Source organism: Rutidosis leptorrhynchoides, chromosome 6 (genome assembly GCF_046630445.1).
Source record: "Rutidosis leptorrhynchoides isolate AG116_Rl617_1_P2 chromosome 6, CSIRO_AGI_Rlap_v1, whole genome shotgun sequence".
Lineage (NCBI taxonomy): Eukaryota > Viridiplantae > Streptophyta > Magnoliopsida > Asterales > Asteraceae > Rutidosis > Rutidosis leptorrhynchoides.
The window spans coordinates 69,056,360-69,073,447 of NC_092338.1; the positions used below are offsets into that span (position 1 = coordinate 69,056,360).

The 17,088-nt window shown below is 33.8% G+C and overlaps 1 protein-coding gene across 1 annotated transcript; it reads left to right on the forward strand.

Annotated features, from left to right (window-relative positions):
• Positions 1-15,704: 15,704 nt before the first annotated feature.
• Positions 15,705-16,862, forward strand: LOC139853733 (uncharacterized mitochondrial protein AtMg00810-like). The gene has a single exon (XM_071843098.1). The coding sequence runs from the start codon at positions 15,705-15,707 to the stop codon at positions 16,860-16,862; it is 1,158 nt and encodes a 385-aa protein (XP_071699199.1).
• Positions 16,863-17,088: the final 226 nt, after the last annotated feature.

Sequence of the window (17,088 nt, forward strand, 5' to 3'; positions counted from 1 at the left end):
AGTAGATCACAAAGATCTTAAAAGTTGATCTCGCAAGGATCAAAAAGTTATGCCAATTCGTGATATTTAGACTAAACGTTCAAAGTTTGCCCCAAAGACAAGTTGTGTCTATACTTTTCGGTTTAATTTCATTATTAAGTAATACAATGACTTGGTCAAATGTATCGGGGACGTTACTCCCAATAGGCCTACCCCCAATAATTAAGAATGCATTTAACGAGCAATTAAAAATATCACTGTAGGGACTTAGTCGGACATAGCTGGGTATAGCATAGTTTAACAGTTGGTACTTGTGTCTAAATTGTAAATAGTAAAAGTAGCATGTGTCTCACCCCAAAAAGTTAAATAAGTTGCTAGCAATAAAGAGTGGGGCTATGAGTTCACCTTAGTAAGCAGATAAGAGAGTTATTCCTCGGAATAGAAAGTTTGGATGAACGTGAGCAGAAAGTCAACCTAATGACATTTAAGAGTAGTTAAATGTTTTGCCCAAATTTAAGTTTAAGTATGCAAGTGTTTTAAGTATTGTTCGTTTTACTAAGTTTCTGTTCCTAGTAAGTTTTCGTTTTTAGAAAGTTTCCATTTTTAGTAGTTTCCACTTTTAGTAAGTTAGTGTCGAACACTAGTGAGTTGCCCTTAATAAGTCTACCACCTATTAAGTGTGAAGATAACTAAGTGTTTGATTACTATAGTCGGGTTGATATTGTGCACCATACCCAAACATCTATGCCACCGCCGAGTCACTAGAATGACCAATTGTTACCGGTTGGCCCAGGATTTCTCGACCAAAATCTAAGTTTGGCATTCGAAATCCACAAGCGTCCCATAGTGGTACCAAGGATCACCCTAGGCCTTAAGCAGCGTCGACATTCAAGTAATCACACGTTATCGTGAATGACTATTGTAATCGTGATTAAAGTTTTATAATATAAGTACTATAGTATAAGTAGTATATCATATGTGTTAGTACTAAAAGTGTTTAAGTGTCAAGTAATATATAGTATAAGTAGTATTAGGGTTCTAGTAGTATTAAGTGTTAGGGTTTAATAATTAAATAAATGATTAGGGTTTAGTATTAATAATGTTTAAGTTTTAGTAAAGTAATGATTAGGTAATAATTATGGTTTTAATTAATGTTTAGGGTTTAGGTAATAAATTAGGGTTTAATAATTAGGGTTAGATTTAATTGGGGTTTTATTTATTTAATATATATATATATATATATATATATATATATATAGAAAATATTTTTTTTATATATATATGTAAACCGTATATGTATATATAGTACGTATATATCTTGTTTCCATTTTTAAGCACTAACAAATCTTTAGAAAATCTCTAGGGTTTTTAAGATCTAACTCTTTTCTCTTTTTTTTAAAACCGTAACATGTATGTATGTGTATATTATTATTATTTTTTTACATGAACAAGTATGTATGTTAAGATAATGCATGAATGAAAACATAAATTGAAACAAGAATTTAAAAGATTTGGATCTAGGGTTTTACCTTAATGAAGATTGATGAAAATTAACAAGGAAAGATGAAGAACACTTTGAAGATGAAGATCAAAAGAACTCCAATATCCAAGAATGTAGTGACCCGAACTTTTTCATGATTATATATTAATTGAAAACTATATTTGCATGATTAAATGTTTTCAACATGTTAAGCAATCAAACTTGTTAAGACTTGATTATTTGAAATGAGTTTCATGTAGACAATTAACCACCCAAGTTGACCGGCGATTCACGATCGTTAAAACTTGTAAAAACGACATGATGATATATATATATATATGAATATACATATAGTTAACATGAGATTATGATAAGTAAGTATCTCCATAAGTATATTAACAATGAGTTATATACATAAAAATGAGACTACTAAGTTAAGAAACTCGAAACGATATATATAACGATTATCGTTATTACAACGTCTTACTAAATACATATGTATCATATTAAGATATTGTTAGACTATATTTAATATGATAAAATGATAATTATATATATCATTAAGTATGTTAACAATGAACTACATATGTAAAACAAGACTACTAACTTAAGAATTTTGAAACGAGGCATAAATGTAACGATTATCGTTGTAACGACATTTTAATGTATATATATCATATTAAGATATATTCATACATCATAATATCTTGATAATGTAATAATTTAACATCTCATTAGATATAATAAACAATGGGTTAACAACATTAAATGAGATCGTTAACTTAAAGGTTTCAAAACAACACTTACATATAACGACTAACGATGACTTAACGACTCAGATAAAATGTATATACATGTAGTGTATTTAGATGTATTAGTACACTTTTGAAAGACTTCAAGACACATATCAAAGTACTTCTACTTAACAAAAATGCTTACAATTGCGTTCTCATTCATTTTCATCAACAATTCTACTCGTATGCAATCGTATTCGTACTCGTAAAATACCTAGCTCCTAGACTTATATACTATTGGTATATACACATAATAATTCAGCTCTTAGCAGCCCTAGATAGTCAACAAACATGTGGAACCAACAATTAGATAACTAGCATGACTTATGAGCAAGGAAACAAATACAAGAACTCCTTTTAACCCCACTCACCTTCACCACTCACCATCTACTCCATTTCACTTCCAATTTTCTTCCCAATTCTCTCTCAAAACACACACACTCTTCCATGAACGTCTAAGTTACTATTTTTCCAGCAAAAATTATCAAATACAAGCTTTGGTTATTACCTATAATCATCATAAAAACAATTACTCAAGAACACATCAAGAATACTTCCAAGTTTACAAGTTTACTTCTAAGTTTCCTAATCCATTCCAAGCAATCATCTAAGATCAAGAAACCTTTGTTATTTATAGTAGGTTATCTTTCTAAATCAAGGTAATATTCATATTCAAGCTTTGATTCAATTTCTATAACTATAACTATCTTAATTCGAGTAATAATCTTACTTGAACTTGTTTTTGTGTCATGATTCTATTTCAAGAACTTCCAAGCCATCAAAGATCCTTTGAAGCTCAAGTTATTTTTTCATCATTTCCAGTAGGTTTACCTACTAAACTTGAGGTAGTAATGATGTTCATAACATCATTCGATTCATATATATATAACTACCTTATTCGAAGGTTTAAACTTGTAATCACTAGAACATAGTTTAGTTAATTCTAAACTTGTTCGCAAACAAAAGTTAATGCTTCTAAATTGACTTTTAAAATCAACTAAAAACATGTTATATATCTATATGATATGCTAACTTAATGATTTAAAACCTGAAAACACGAAAAACACCGTAAAACCGGATATACGCCGTCGTAGTAACACCGCGGGCTGTTTTGGGTTAGTTAATTAAAAACTATGATAAACTTTGATTTAAGAGTTGTTCTTCTGGGAAAATGATTTTTCTTATGAACATGAAACTATATCCAAAAATCATGGTTAAACTCAAAGTGGAAGTATGTTTTCCAAAATGGTCATCTAGACGTCGTTCTTTCGACTGAAATTACTACCTTTAAAAAAACTACTTGTAACATATATTTCCAACTATAAACTTATACTTTTTCTGTTTAGATTCATAAACTTAAGTTCAATATGAAACCATAGCAACTTGAATCACTCAAAACGGATTTAAAACGAAGAAGTTATGGGTAAAACAAGATTGGATATTTTGCTTGTTGTAACTACGTGAAAATTGGTAACAAATCTATATTAATCATATCCTAGCTAACTCATATTGTATTATACATGTATTCTAATATATTATGTAATCTTGGAATACCATAGACATGTATGCAAATGTTTTGACATATCATATCGACCCATGTATATATATTATTTGGAACAACCATAGACACTCTATATGCAGTAATGTTGGAGTTAGCTATACAGGGTTGAGGTTGATTCCAAAAATATATATACTTTGAGTTGTGATCTAGCCTGAGACGTGTATACACTGGGTCGTGGATTGATTCAAGATAATATATATCGATTTATTTCTGTACATCTAACTGTGGATAACTAGTTGTAGGTTACTAACGAGGACAGCTGACTTAATAAACTTAAAACAGTAAAACGTATTAAAAATGTTGTAAATATATTTTGAACATACTTTGATATATATGTATATATTTGTTATAGGTTCGTGAATTGACTAGTGGCCAAGTCTTACTTCCCGACGAAGTAAAACTCTGTGAAAGTGAGTTATAGTCCTACTTTTAAAATCTAATATTTTGGGATGAAAATACATGCAGTTTTATAAATGTTTTACAAAATAGACACAAGTAAATGAAACTACATTATATGGGTGAATGATCGAAGCCGAATATGCCCCTTTTTGCTTGGTAACCTAAGAATTAGTAAACCGATCTACTAATTGACGCGAATCCTAAAGATAGATCTATTGGGCCTAACGAACCCCATCCATGGTTGCGGATGCTTTAGTACTTTGATGTTGTTTTATCATGTCCGACGGATTTCCCGGAATGATAGGGGATATTCTTATATGCATCTTGTTAATGTTGGTTACCAGGTGTTCACCATATGAATGATTTTTATCTCTATGTATGGGATGTATATTGAAATATGAAATCTTGTGGTCTATTATTACAATCTGATAAATATATAGGTTAAACCTATAACTCACCAACATTTTTGTTGACGTTTAAAGCATGTTTATTCTCAGGTGATTATTAAGAGCTTCCGCTATTGCATGCTAATATATGGACAAGATTTGGTGTCAGCATGCTTGTATAATATTGTTTAAAACTGCATTCGAGATTTATTTTGTTGTAACATATTAATATTTTTAACCAATATGTATTGGTAGTGTGTAAGTGTGATATTTTTAGATTATCATTTCTGGATAATCTAGGTGGTGTCTTTTTAACCTTGTCGATAAAATAAAGGTTATGGTTTGTTTTAAAAACGAATGCAGTCTTTGAAAAATGTCTCATATAGAGGTCAAAACCTCGCAATGAAATCAATTAATATGGAACGTTTATAATCGATATGAACGGGACATTTCAGTTGGTATCCGAGCGTTGGTCTTAGTGAACCAGAATTTTTGCATTAGTGTGTCTTACCGAGTTTGTTAGGATGCATTAGTGAGTCTGGAATTCGACCGTGTTTTTCTTCAAAAACGATTGCTTAACATTTTTTGTTGGAAACTATATATTATTAATATGTAAATATATTAATCTCTTAACATGTTTGATATTGTGTGATAGATGTCTACCTCTAGTACAAATCCCATCGACTCACCTAATAATAATGAAGAGTCGAATATACTTTAGGAAGATTCACAAATTCCCGAAGAGGAACCGGAAGAGGAGAAACCGGAAGAGGAGGAACCGGAAGAAGAGGAACCAGAAGAGGAGGAACTGGAAGAAGAAGAGGTTCTAGAGGAAGAAATATTGATACCTACAGTAAATCGATTAAATAAAAGAAAATCCTCAATCAACGGACCAAAGTTAAAAATGGTCAATGGTGTTTCCGCCGAGGAAGCAAAATATTGGGAAGATTACCAATTTTCCGATGAATCGGATCCCGATGAGGATTCCGATGATGTTATAGAAATTACCTCGACCCAATTTAATAAAGCAAAAGAAAATAATAAGGGAAAAGTTATAAAAATAGATAAACCTGATTCCAACCCCGATGAGCTTTATATGTATTGGCAACCTCCGTATTTCCTAAATTGTAACAATAACCCAGAAACCTCTAAACCACCAGGTTTTTCTAAACCATTGTGGAAAACGACGGCTCGTATTAGAGGAACACCATATATCCCTAGAAAATTAGGAAAACGAACCAAGTCCGAAGAAGAAGAAACCAGTGATTCAGATTAGGAAGTTGTAATCATGTTGTGTATTATATGTATTGTAGTGTGCTTGTAATTTTATGTTCTATGTAAAAATTTCTTGTATTGTTTGTTAATTATCTTTTATGAATCTAATCCTTGTCTATTTTACAGTATAAAAACAAAATGACGTTAAGGGTAGACAACCGAATATTTTAGAAGACCTACCAGAGGATATGATAGAGGAAATCTTGTCTAGAGTCGGTCAGAATTCATCAGCACAATTAGTTATGGCGAATCTAACTTGTCAAACGTTTGAAAGACTTTCCAGAAATGCCTTAGTTTATAAAAGGCTTTCCTTTGATAGGTGGGGTATATCGCATTGGGGAGACCGTAAGTTACGCCGTGTTTTCTTTAAAGCGTTAAATGCGGGGAACCCAAATGCAATTTTACGCTACGGGTTAAGAACCTATTTTGACTCGACATATCCCAACATAGGATTTCATGAGTTAGAAAGAGCTTCTAACATGCAACATAAAGAATCATGTTATACTTACGGGTTAGTTATGTTCGCTTCTCACCAAAGTGAGAAAAAGAACATCAGATTACAACTATTAAATGAAACATTCCCACAGGTGACGGATTCAGTAGTTAGGGTGAGAAACAAGGTTTTTAGATTATTACGGGGCTGTTGGACATTACGAAACCCTCGTCCTTTTAATGACATTACAACATGCTGCCTAGCCAATGGTCATAATGGTTACTTTCCACAAGACCAAGGATGGGAAGTCGTCTTAGTAAAACCAGAATGCATGACTTGTTTCTGGACTTATGAATTACGTGTCTTTATTTCTTTTGCTGAACAACTTGCGTATTAACTAGAATTGCCTTTATAGCTGCCGAGTAGCAAAGTTATTATGTGCTATATTTCATCCTATATGTATAATAGCGGTATTGTAAGTTTGTAAAATATTATATAAAATTTGAACTCAAAATTTTATTATAATCAGTTTTTTCATATAGAATTGTAGTAGCTGAATTGTATATTAGCTACTAAGTATGAACTTAACGGGTAGGTACTACCCGAATTAAAAACTATAAAACGCTAATATGAAGAAAAAGCTTTTACAAATAAGTTCATACTTTGCTACGAAATACTATTGACTACTCTTAAAATTCTATATGATTAACTTAATTCTTTTGGGCTATTTTTGAAGGAAATGGCACCGGCGACTCGTCAGAATTTGAACATGAGCGAGGAAGACTTCCGTGTTTTTCTTGCAGCAAACATAGCCGCAGTACAGGCTGCGATGCAAAATAACAATAACTCTGGATCTAACAGTGGAACTAATTTCACAAGAAATCGTGTAGGATGCTCCTACAAAGAATTCACTGCCTGCAAACCTTTGGAATTTGATGGAACCGAGGGTCCAATTGGATTGAAAAGGTAGACCGAGAAGGTTGAATCGGTGTTTGCCATAAGTAAATGTACTGAAAAAGACAAAGTAAAGTTCGCTACGCATACCTTCACAGGTACGGCGCTAACATGGTGGAATATCTATCTCGAGCAGGTAGGACAAGATGCTACTTACGCACTACCGTGGTCAGCATTCAAGCAATTGATGAACGAGCAGTATCGTCCCAGAAACGAGGTCAACAAGCTCAAGGTAGAGCTTAGAGAATTACGAACGCAAGGTTTCGATATCACCACGTACGAATGACGATTCACCGAATTGTACCTATTGTGTCCCAGAACGTTCGAAGATGAAGAAGTGAAGATCGACGCATTTGTAAAAGGGTTACCGGAAAGGATTCAAGAAGATGTGAGTTCACACGAGCCCGTCTCCATACAAAAGGCAAGTCGAATGGCTAAAAAATTAGTGAACCAGATCGAATGAAGGATTAAAGAGCAGACGGCTGAAGAGGCTAACATGAAACAAGTTAAGAGAAAGTGGGAAGAAACCAATGACAAGAGTCACCAATACAACAACAACAATCACAACCACAATCGCAATAACTATCCCAACAACCGCAACATCAATCGCAACAACAACTTCAACAAACGTCCTAACAACAACTACAATAACTGTCCCAACAACAATAACAATAACAAAAACAATAGCAACAATAACAATCCCAACAACAATCTCAATAACAACAATGGCAGCAAAAACCAAACACAGTCATGCCAAAGGTGTGAAGAGAATCACCAGAGTTTCTGCACGACATTTTGCACTAGGTGTAGAAGAAATGGTCATAGTGCGGCAAAGTGTGAGGCCTACGGACCAAAGTTTAACAGAATTAAAAGAACAAATAATGTCGGAACAGATAATGCCGCCATAGTTTGCTTTGCATGTGGAAAATCGGGCCACATTAGTAGAAATTGCCCAAATCAGGGGAATACTAGTGGGCAGGGCCACGTAAGAGTTTTCAATATTAATACAGCAGAAGCGCAGGAAGACCCGGAGCTTGTTACGGGTATGTTTCTTATTGACAATAAATCTACTTATGTTTTATTTGATTTGGGTGCGGATAGAAGCTATATGAGTAGAGATTTTTGTGCTAAACTAAGTTGTCCACTGACGCCTTTGGATAACAAATTTTTACTTGAATTAGCAAACGGTAAATTAATTACAGCAGATAATATATGTCAGAATCAAGAAATTAATTTGGTTAGCGAAACATTTAAGATTGATTTGATACCAGTAGAGTTAGGGAGTTTTGATGTGATAATCGGCATGGATTGGTTGAAAAAAGAGAGAGAAGAAATCGTATGTTACAAAAATGCAATTCGCATTGTACGAGAAAAAGGAGATCCCTTAATGGTGTACGGAGAAAAGAGCAATGCGAAGCTAAATCTTACTAGTAATTTAAAGGCGCAAAAACTAATAAGAAAAGGTTGCTATGCTATTCTAGCACATGTTGAGAAAGTACAGACCGAAGAAAAGAACATCAATGATGTTCCCATCGCAAAAGAATTTCCCGATGTATTTCCGAAAGAATTACCGGGACTGCCTCCACACCGATCTGTTGAATTTCAAATAGATCTCGTACCAGGAGCTGCACCAATAGCTCGTGCTCCATACAGACTTGCACCCAGCGAAATGAAGGAACTACAAAGCCAATTACAAGAACTTTTAGAGCGTGGTTTTATACGACCAAGTACATCACCATGGGGAGCTCCTGTTTTGTTTTTTTAAAAGAAGGATGGTACATTCAGGTTGTGTATCGACTACCGAGAGTTGAACAAACTTACCATCAAGAATCGTTACCCACTACCGAGAATCGACGACTTATTTGATCAACTACAAGGCTCATCGGTTTATTCGAAGATCGATTTACGTTCCGGGTATCATCAAATGTGGGTGAAGGAGGATGATATTCTGAAGACTGCTTTCAGGATGCGTTACGATCATTACGAGTTTATGGTTATGCCGTTTGGGTTGACTAACTCACCAGCTGTGTTCATGGACCTCATGAACCGAATGTGTGGACCATACCTTGACAAGTTTGTCATTGTTTTCATCGATGACATACTTATTTACTCAAAGAATAATCAAGAGTACGAAGAACATTTGAGAAAAGTGCTAGAGTTATTGAGGAAAGAAAAACTGTACGCTAAGTTTTCAAAGTGTGCATTTTAGTTGGAAGAAGTTTAATTCCTCGGTCACATAGTGAACAAAGAAGGTATTCAAGTGGATCCGGCAAAGATTGAAACCATTGAAAGGTGGGAAACTCCGAAAACTCCGAAGCATATACGCCAATTTTTAGGACTGGCTGGTTACTACAGAAGGTTCATCCAAGATTTTTCCAAAATAGCAAAACCCTCGACTGCATTAACGCATAAAGGGAAGAAATTTGAATGGAAGGATGAGCAGGAGAAAGCGTTTCAATTGTTGAATAAAAAGTTAACTACGACACATATATTGACATTGCCTAAAGGGAATGATGATTTTGTGATATATTGTGATGCCTCAAGTAAGGCCTTAGTTGTGTATTAATGCAACGAACGAAGGTAATTGCTTATGCGTCTAGACAATTGAAGATTCACGAGCAAAATTATACGACTCATGATTTGGAATTGGGCGCCGTTGTTTTTGCATTAAAGACTTGGAGGCACTACTTATATGGGGTCAAAAGTATTATATATACCGACCACAAAAGTCTCTAACACATATTTAATCAGAAACAACTGAACATGAGGCAGCGTAGGTGGATTGAATTGTTGAATGATTATGACTTTGAGATTCATTACCACCCGGGGAAGGCAAATGTGGTAGCCGACGCTTTGAGTAGAAAGGACAGATAACCTATACGGGTAAAAGCTATGAATGTAATTATTCGTACTAACCTTACTACTCAAATAAAGGAGGCTCAGCAGGGAGTTGTAAAAGAAGGAAAGTTGAAGAATGAAATACCCAAAGGATCGGAGAAACATCTTAGTATTCGGGAAGACGGAACCCGGTACAGGGCTGAAAGAATTTGGGTACCAAAGTTTGGAGATGTGAGAGAAAAGGTACTTAAGGAAGCACATAAAACCAGATATTCAATATATCCCAGAGCGGGGAAGATGTACAAAGATCTCAAGAAACACTTTTGGTGGCCGGGTATGAAAGCCGATATTGCTAAATACGTAGGAGAATGTTTGACGTGTTCTAAGGTCAAAGCTGAACATCAGAAATCATCAGGTCTACTTCAACAACCTGAAATCCCAGAATGGAAATGGGAAAACATTACCATGGATTTCATTACTAAATTGCCAAGGACTGCAAGTAGTTATGATACAATTTGGGTAATAGTCGATCGTCTTACCAAGTCAGCACACTTTCTGCCAATAAGAGAAGATGATAAAATGGAGAAGTTGGCGCGATTATACTTGAAGGAAGTTGTCTCCAGACATGGAATACCAGTCTCTATTATCTCATATAGGGATGGCAGATTTGTTTCAAGATTTTGGCAGACATTGCAACAAGCATTGGGGACTCGTCTAGACATGAGTACTGCTTATCATCCACAAACTGATGGGCAAAGTGAAAGGATGATACAGACCCTTGAAGACATGCTAAGAGCATGTGTTATCGATTTCGAAAACAGTTGGGATCGACACCTACCGTTAGCAGAATTTTCCTACAACAACAGTTACCATTCGAGTATTGAGATGGCGCCGTTTGAAGCACTTTATGGTAGAAAGTGCAGGTTTCCGATTTGTTGGAGTGAAGTGGGGGATAGACAGATTACGGGTCCGGAGATAATTCAAGAAACTACCGAGAAGATCATCCAAATTCAACAACGATTGAAAACTGCCCAAAGTCGACAAAAGAGCTATGCGGACATTAAAAGAAAAGATATAGAATTTGAGATTGGAGAGATGGTCATGCTTAAGGTTTCACCTTGGAAAGGCATTGTTCGATTTGGTAAACGAGGGAAACTAAATCCAAGGTACATTGGACCATTCAAGATTATAGATCGTGTCGGACCAGTAGCTTACCGACTTGACTTACCGCAACAACTCACCGGGGTACATAATACTTTTCATGTCTCGAATTTGAATAAATGTTTTTCTAAAGAAGATCTTACCATTCCATTAGACGAAATTACAATTAACGAAAAACTACAATTCATTGAAGAACCCGTCGAAATAATGGATCGTGAAGTTAAAAGACTTAAGTAAAACAAGATACCAATTGTTAAGGTTCGATGGAATGTTTAACGTGTTCCAGAAGATGCGTCAACACCTTCAACAGCTTAAAATTTCGGGACGAAATTTATTTAACAGGTAGGTACTGTATTGACCCGAACTTTTCCATGATTATATATTAATAGAAAACTATATTTGCATGATTAAATATTTCCAACATGTTAAGCAATCAAACTTGTTAAGACTTGATTATTTGAAATGAGTTTCATGTAGACAATTGACCACCCAAGTTGACCGGCGATTCATGAACGTTAAAACTTGTAAAAATGACATAACGATATATATATATGGATATACATATAGTTAACATGAGATTATGATAAGTAAGTATCTCCATAAGTATATTAATAATGAGTTATATACATAAAAATGAGACTACTAAGTTAAGAAACTCGAAACGATATATATAACGATTATCGTTATTACAACGTCTTACTAAATATATATGTATCATATTAAGATAATGTTACACTATATTTAACATGATAAAATGATAATTATATATATCATTAAGTATGTTAACAATGAACTACATATGTAAAACAAGACTACTAACTTAAGAATTTTGAAACGAGGCATAAATGTAACGATTATCGTTGTAACGACATTTTAATGTATATATATCATATTAAGATATATTCATACATCATAATATCTTGATAATGTAATAATTTAACATCTCATTAGATATAATAAACAATGGGTTAACAACATTAAATGAGATCGTTAACTTAAAGGTTTCAAAACAACACTTACATGTAACGACTAACGATGAATTAACGACTCAGATAAAATGTATATACATGTAGTGTATTTAGATGTATTATTACACTTTTGAAAGACTTAAATACACATATCAAAGTACTTCTACTTAACAAAAATGCTTACAATTGCATTCTCATTCATTTTCATCAACAATTCTACTCGTATGCAACCGTATTCGTACTTGTAAAATACCTAGCTCCTAGACGTATATACTATTGGTATATACACATAATAATTCAGCTCTTAGCGGCCCTAGATAGTCAACAAACATGTGGAACCAACAATTAGACAACTAGCATGACTTATGAGCAAGGAAACAAAAACAAGAACTCCTTTTAACCCCACTCACCTTCACCACTCACCACCTACTCCATTTCACTTCCAATTTTCTTCCCAATTCTCTCTCAAAACATACACACACTTCCATGAACGTCTAAGTTGATATTTTTCCAGCAAAAATCATCAAATACAAGCTTTGGTTATTACCTATAATCATCATAAAAATAATTACTCAAGAACACATCAAGAACACTTCCAAATTTCTTAATCCATTCCAAGCAATCATCTAAGATCAAGAAACCTTTGTTATTTATAGTAGGCTATCTTTCTAAATTAAGGTAATATTCATATTCAAGCTTTGATTCAATTTCTATAACTATAACTATCTTAATTCGAGTAATAATCTTACTTGAACTTGTTTTTGTGTCATGATTCTATTTCAAGAACTTCCAAGCCATCAAAGATCCTTTGAAGCTCAAGTTATTTTTTCATCATTTCCAGTAGGTTTACCTACTAAACTTAAGGTAGTAATGATGTTCATAACATCATTCTATTCATATATATAAAACTACCTTATTCGAAGGTTTAAACTTGTAATCACTAGAACATAGTTTAGTTAATTCTAAACTTGTTCGAAAACAAAAGTTAATCCTTCTAACTTTACTTTTAAAATCAACTAAAAACATGTTCTATATCTATATGATATGCTAACTTAATGATTTAAAACCTGAAAACACGAAAAACACCGTAAAACCGGATATACGCCGTCGTAGTAACACCGCGGGCTGTTTTGGGTTAGTTAATTAAAAACTATGATAAACTTTGATTTAAGAGTTGTTCTTCTTGGAAAATGATTTTTCTTATGAACATGAAACTATATCCAAAAATCATGGTTAAACTCAAAGTGAAAGTATATTTTCCAAAATGGTCATCTAGACGTCGTTCTTTCGATTGAAATTACTACCTTTATAAAAACGACTTTTAACCTGTATTTCTGACTATAAACTTATACTTTTTCTGTTTAGATTCATAAACTTAAGTTCAATATTAAACCATAGCAACTTGAATCACTCAAAATGGATTTAAAACGAAGAAGTTATGGGTAAAACAAGATTTGATATTTTTGCTTGTTGTAACTACGTGAAAATTGGTAACAAATCTATATTAATCATATCCTAGCTAACTCATATTGTATTATACATGTATTCTAATATATTATGTAATCTTGGGATACCATAGACACATATGCAAATGTTTTGACATATCATATCGACCCATGTATATATATTATTTGGAACAACCATAGACACTCTATATGCAGTAATGTTGGAGTTAGCTATACAGGGTTGAGGTAAATTCCAAAAATATATATACTTTGAGTTGTGATCTAGCCTGATACGTGTATACACTGGGTCGTGGATTGATTCAAGATAATACATATCGATTTATTTCTGTACATCTAACTGTGGACAACTAGTTGTAGGTTACTAACGAGGACAACTGACTTAATAAACTTAAAACAGTAAAACGTATTAAAAAAGTTGTAAATATATTTTGAACATACTTTGATATATATGTACATATTTGTTATAGGTTCGTGAATCGACCAGTGGCCATGTCTTACTTCCCGACGAAGTAAAAATCTGTGAAAGTGAGTTATAGTCCCACTTTTAAAATCTGATATTTTGGGATGAGAATACATGCAGTTTTATAAATGTTTTATGAAATAGACACAAGTAAATGAAACTACGTTATATGGGTGAATGATCGAAGTCGAATATGCCCCTTTTTGCTTGGTAACCTAAGAATTAGTAAACCGGTCTACTAATTGACGCGAATCCTAAAGATAGATCTATTGGGCCTAACAAACCCCATCCATGGTTGTGGATGCTTTAGTACTTCGATGTTGTTTTATCATGTCCGACGGATTTCCCGGAATGATAGGGGATATTCTTATATGCATCTTGTTAATGTCGGTTACCAGGTGTTCACCATATGAATGATTTTTATCTCTATGTATGGGATGTGTATTTAAATATGAAATCTTGTGGTCTATTATTACAATTTGATAAATATATAGGTTAAACGTATAACTCACCAACATTTTTATTGACGTTTAAAGCATGTTTATTCTCAGGTGATTATTAAGAGCTTCCGCTGTTGCATGCTAATATATGGACAAGATTTGGTGTCAGCATGCCTGTATAATATTGTTTAAAACTGCATTCGAGATTTATTTTATTGTAACATATTAATATTTTAAACCAATATGTATTGGTAGTGTATAAGTGTGATATTTTTAGATTATCATTTCTGGATAATCTAGGTGGTGTCTTTTTAACCTTGTCGATAAAATAAAGGTTATGGTTTGTTTTAAAAACGAATGCGGTCTTTGAAAAACGTCTCATATAGAGGTCAAAATCTCGCAACGAAATCAATTAATATGGAACGTTTATAATCGATATGAATGGGACATTTCAAAGAACACCTTGAAGATCTTTGAAGAATGAAAAGAACACGATGAACAACTTGAAGATCACTAGAAAAACCTTGAAGATTGATGATGATTTTCGATGGTGGTGGTGGTGATTTTCGGTTTGGCCGAAAATAGGAGAGAGGGAGAGAGAGTTTTGAGAGAGATTTGTGAATGTGATTTGTTACAAGATTAGCTCTAGCCTAGGTCTCTATTTATAGGAGTGATTAGAGAATTCTAGAATTAGGGTTTAATTAGGAATTACTTTGGGAACAAGTTAGGTTAATGAGGAGGTGATGGGGGTTGATTTGGGCAGAAAATTAGGAGGGCAAAAGGGTAATTTTACCCTTCCTAAAATCGGCTAGGGTTAGAATGGTTAAGGTGGAACTTTTTCACTTTAGTCCTTGTACTTTAGATTAGTTTAAATGGTTCCTTAATTATCCAAGTTTAATTATTTAAGTGTACAAGGTTTAAGGTTATTTATTTTGTTCACAAAAGTTTATTAGCTCATTATTTTTATCTTTTATTAACTTGTCGTTTATTACACAAAGTTAATTATTATGTTTTATAATTCTTAACGCTTAACAATTATCGATTAAAGTTAAATCATTAAGTTTAATTATATTGTTGGTCATTTAATAAGGAAAAATATAGAATGGAAAAATGAGGGTCGTTATACCAAAGTTCCCTTCACATGTTTGTCGTTTAAAGAAGGCGTTATATGGACTTAAACAAGCACCACGTGCATGGTTTCATAGATTAAGTGCATTTCTTATACAACTTGGCTTCTCTTGTAGTCGAGCAGATCCTTCATTATTTGTTTTCAAAAAAGGAACTTATCTTCTTTACCTGCTTGTTTATGTGGATGATTTAATTCTCACGGGAAATAACACTGGCACTATTCGAAAGTTCATTTCTCGTTTAAATGATGAATTTGCTATTAAGGATCTCGGTCGCCTTAGCTATTTTTTGGGACTTGAAGTGGTTTACACAGATTCTGGTCTTTTCTTGAGCCAAGCAAAATATGCTCATGATATTTTAACTCGGGCCGAATTATTAGAATCAAAACCAGCCGCCACACCATTAGCCACTGCTGAAAGCTTCACGTTAGAGGGTCCTCTTTTTGATGATTCGACTTTATATCGTTCATTGGTTGGTGCATTGCAATATCTTACGATTACTCGTCCTGATATCTCTTATGCGGTTAATCAAGTTAGTCAATTTCTTCATGCACCTACCACTGATCACTTTCAAGTCGTGAAGAGAATTATACGTTATGTCAAAGGTACACTTGTTTACGGTTTATCTTTTCAGCATGCTTCACAACCATCATTACTTGGATATTCTGATGCTGATTGGACTCGTTGTCTTGAGACACGTCGCTCTACTTATGGTTACTCTATCTTTCTTGGTGGTAACCTCGTCTCATGGAGTGCAAAGAAGCAGCCAACTGTGGCTAGGCCTAGTTGTGAATCGGAGTATCGTTCTTTAGCTAACGCTGCAGCTGAAATTGTATGGATTACATATCTTCTTCGAGATCTTTATGTACTACCTCCGGAGAGACCAACCATTCTTTGTGACAATAAAAGTGCAATATTTTTAAGTCAAAATCCCGTCTCCAATAAACGATCAAAACATATTGATATTGACTATCATTTTATACGTGAGCTGATTTCTTCCGGAAAGTTGTATACAAAGTATGTCCCGACGACACTTCAACTGGCAGACATCTTTACCAAAAGTCTCCCTCGTCCGTTGTTTGAATCATTTCGTACCAAGCTTCGTGTTGGTCCACCACCAGTTCGCTTGAGGGGGTGTTAACTTATCATTAGCGTATCATGGTCATGATGGTCGACTTCGGGAACAAGTCAGATAATAGAGTTACATTAGGAAGTAAATATTTTATTAGTTGTCATTGTATTTATTCCTAATTTATGTTTAGTGTACTTTTTGTAATTCTCCTTATATATTAATGATAAGACAACACCCACAATTGTGTGGTGAGTTTTATCAATCATATCACCATTCATCACTGCATTCCTACCCG

Excerpts from the sequence above, each read along its gene's own strand:
- LOC139853733 (XM_071843098.1), top strand. The coding sequence starts at position 15,705 with ATGAGGGTCGTTATACCAAAGTTCCCTTCACATGTTTGTCGTTTAAAG.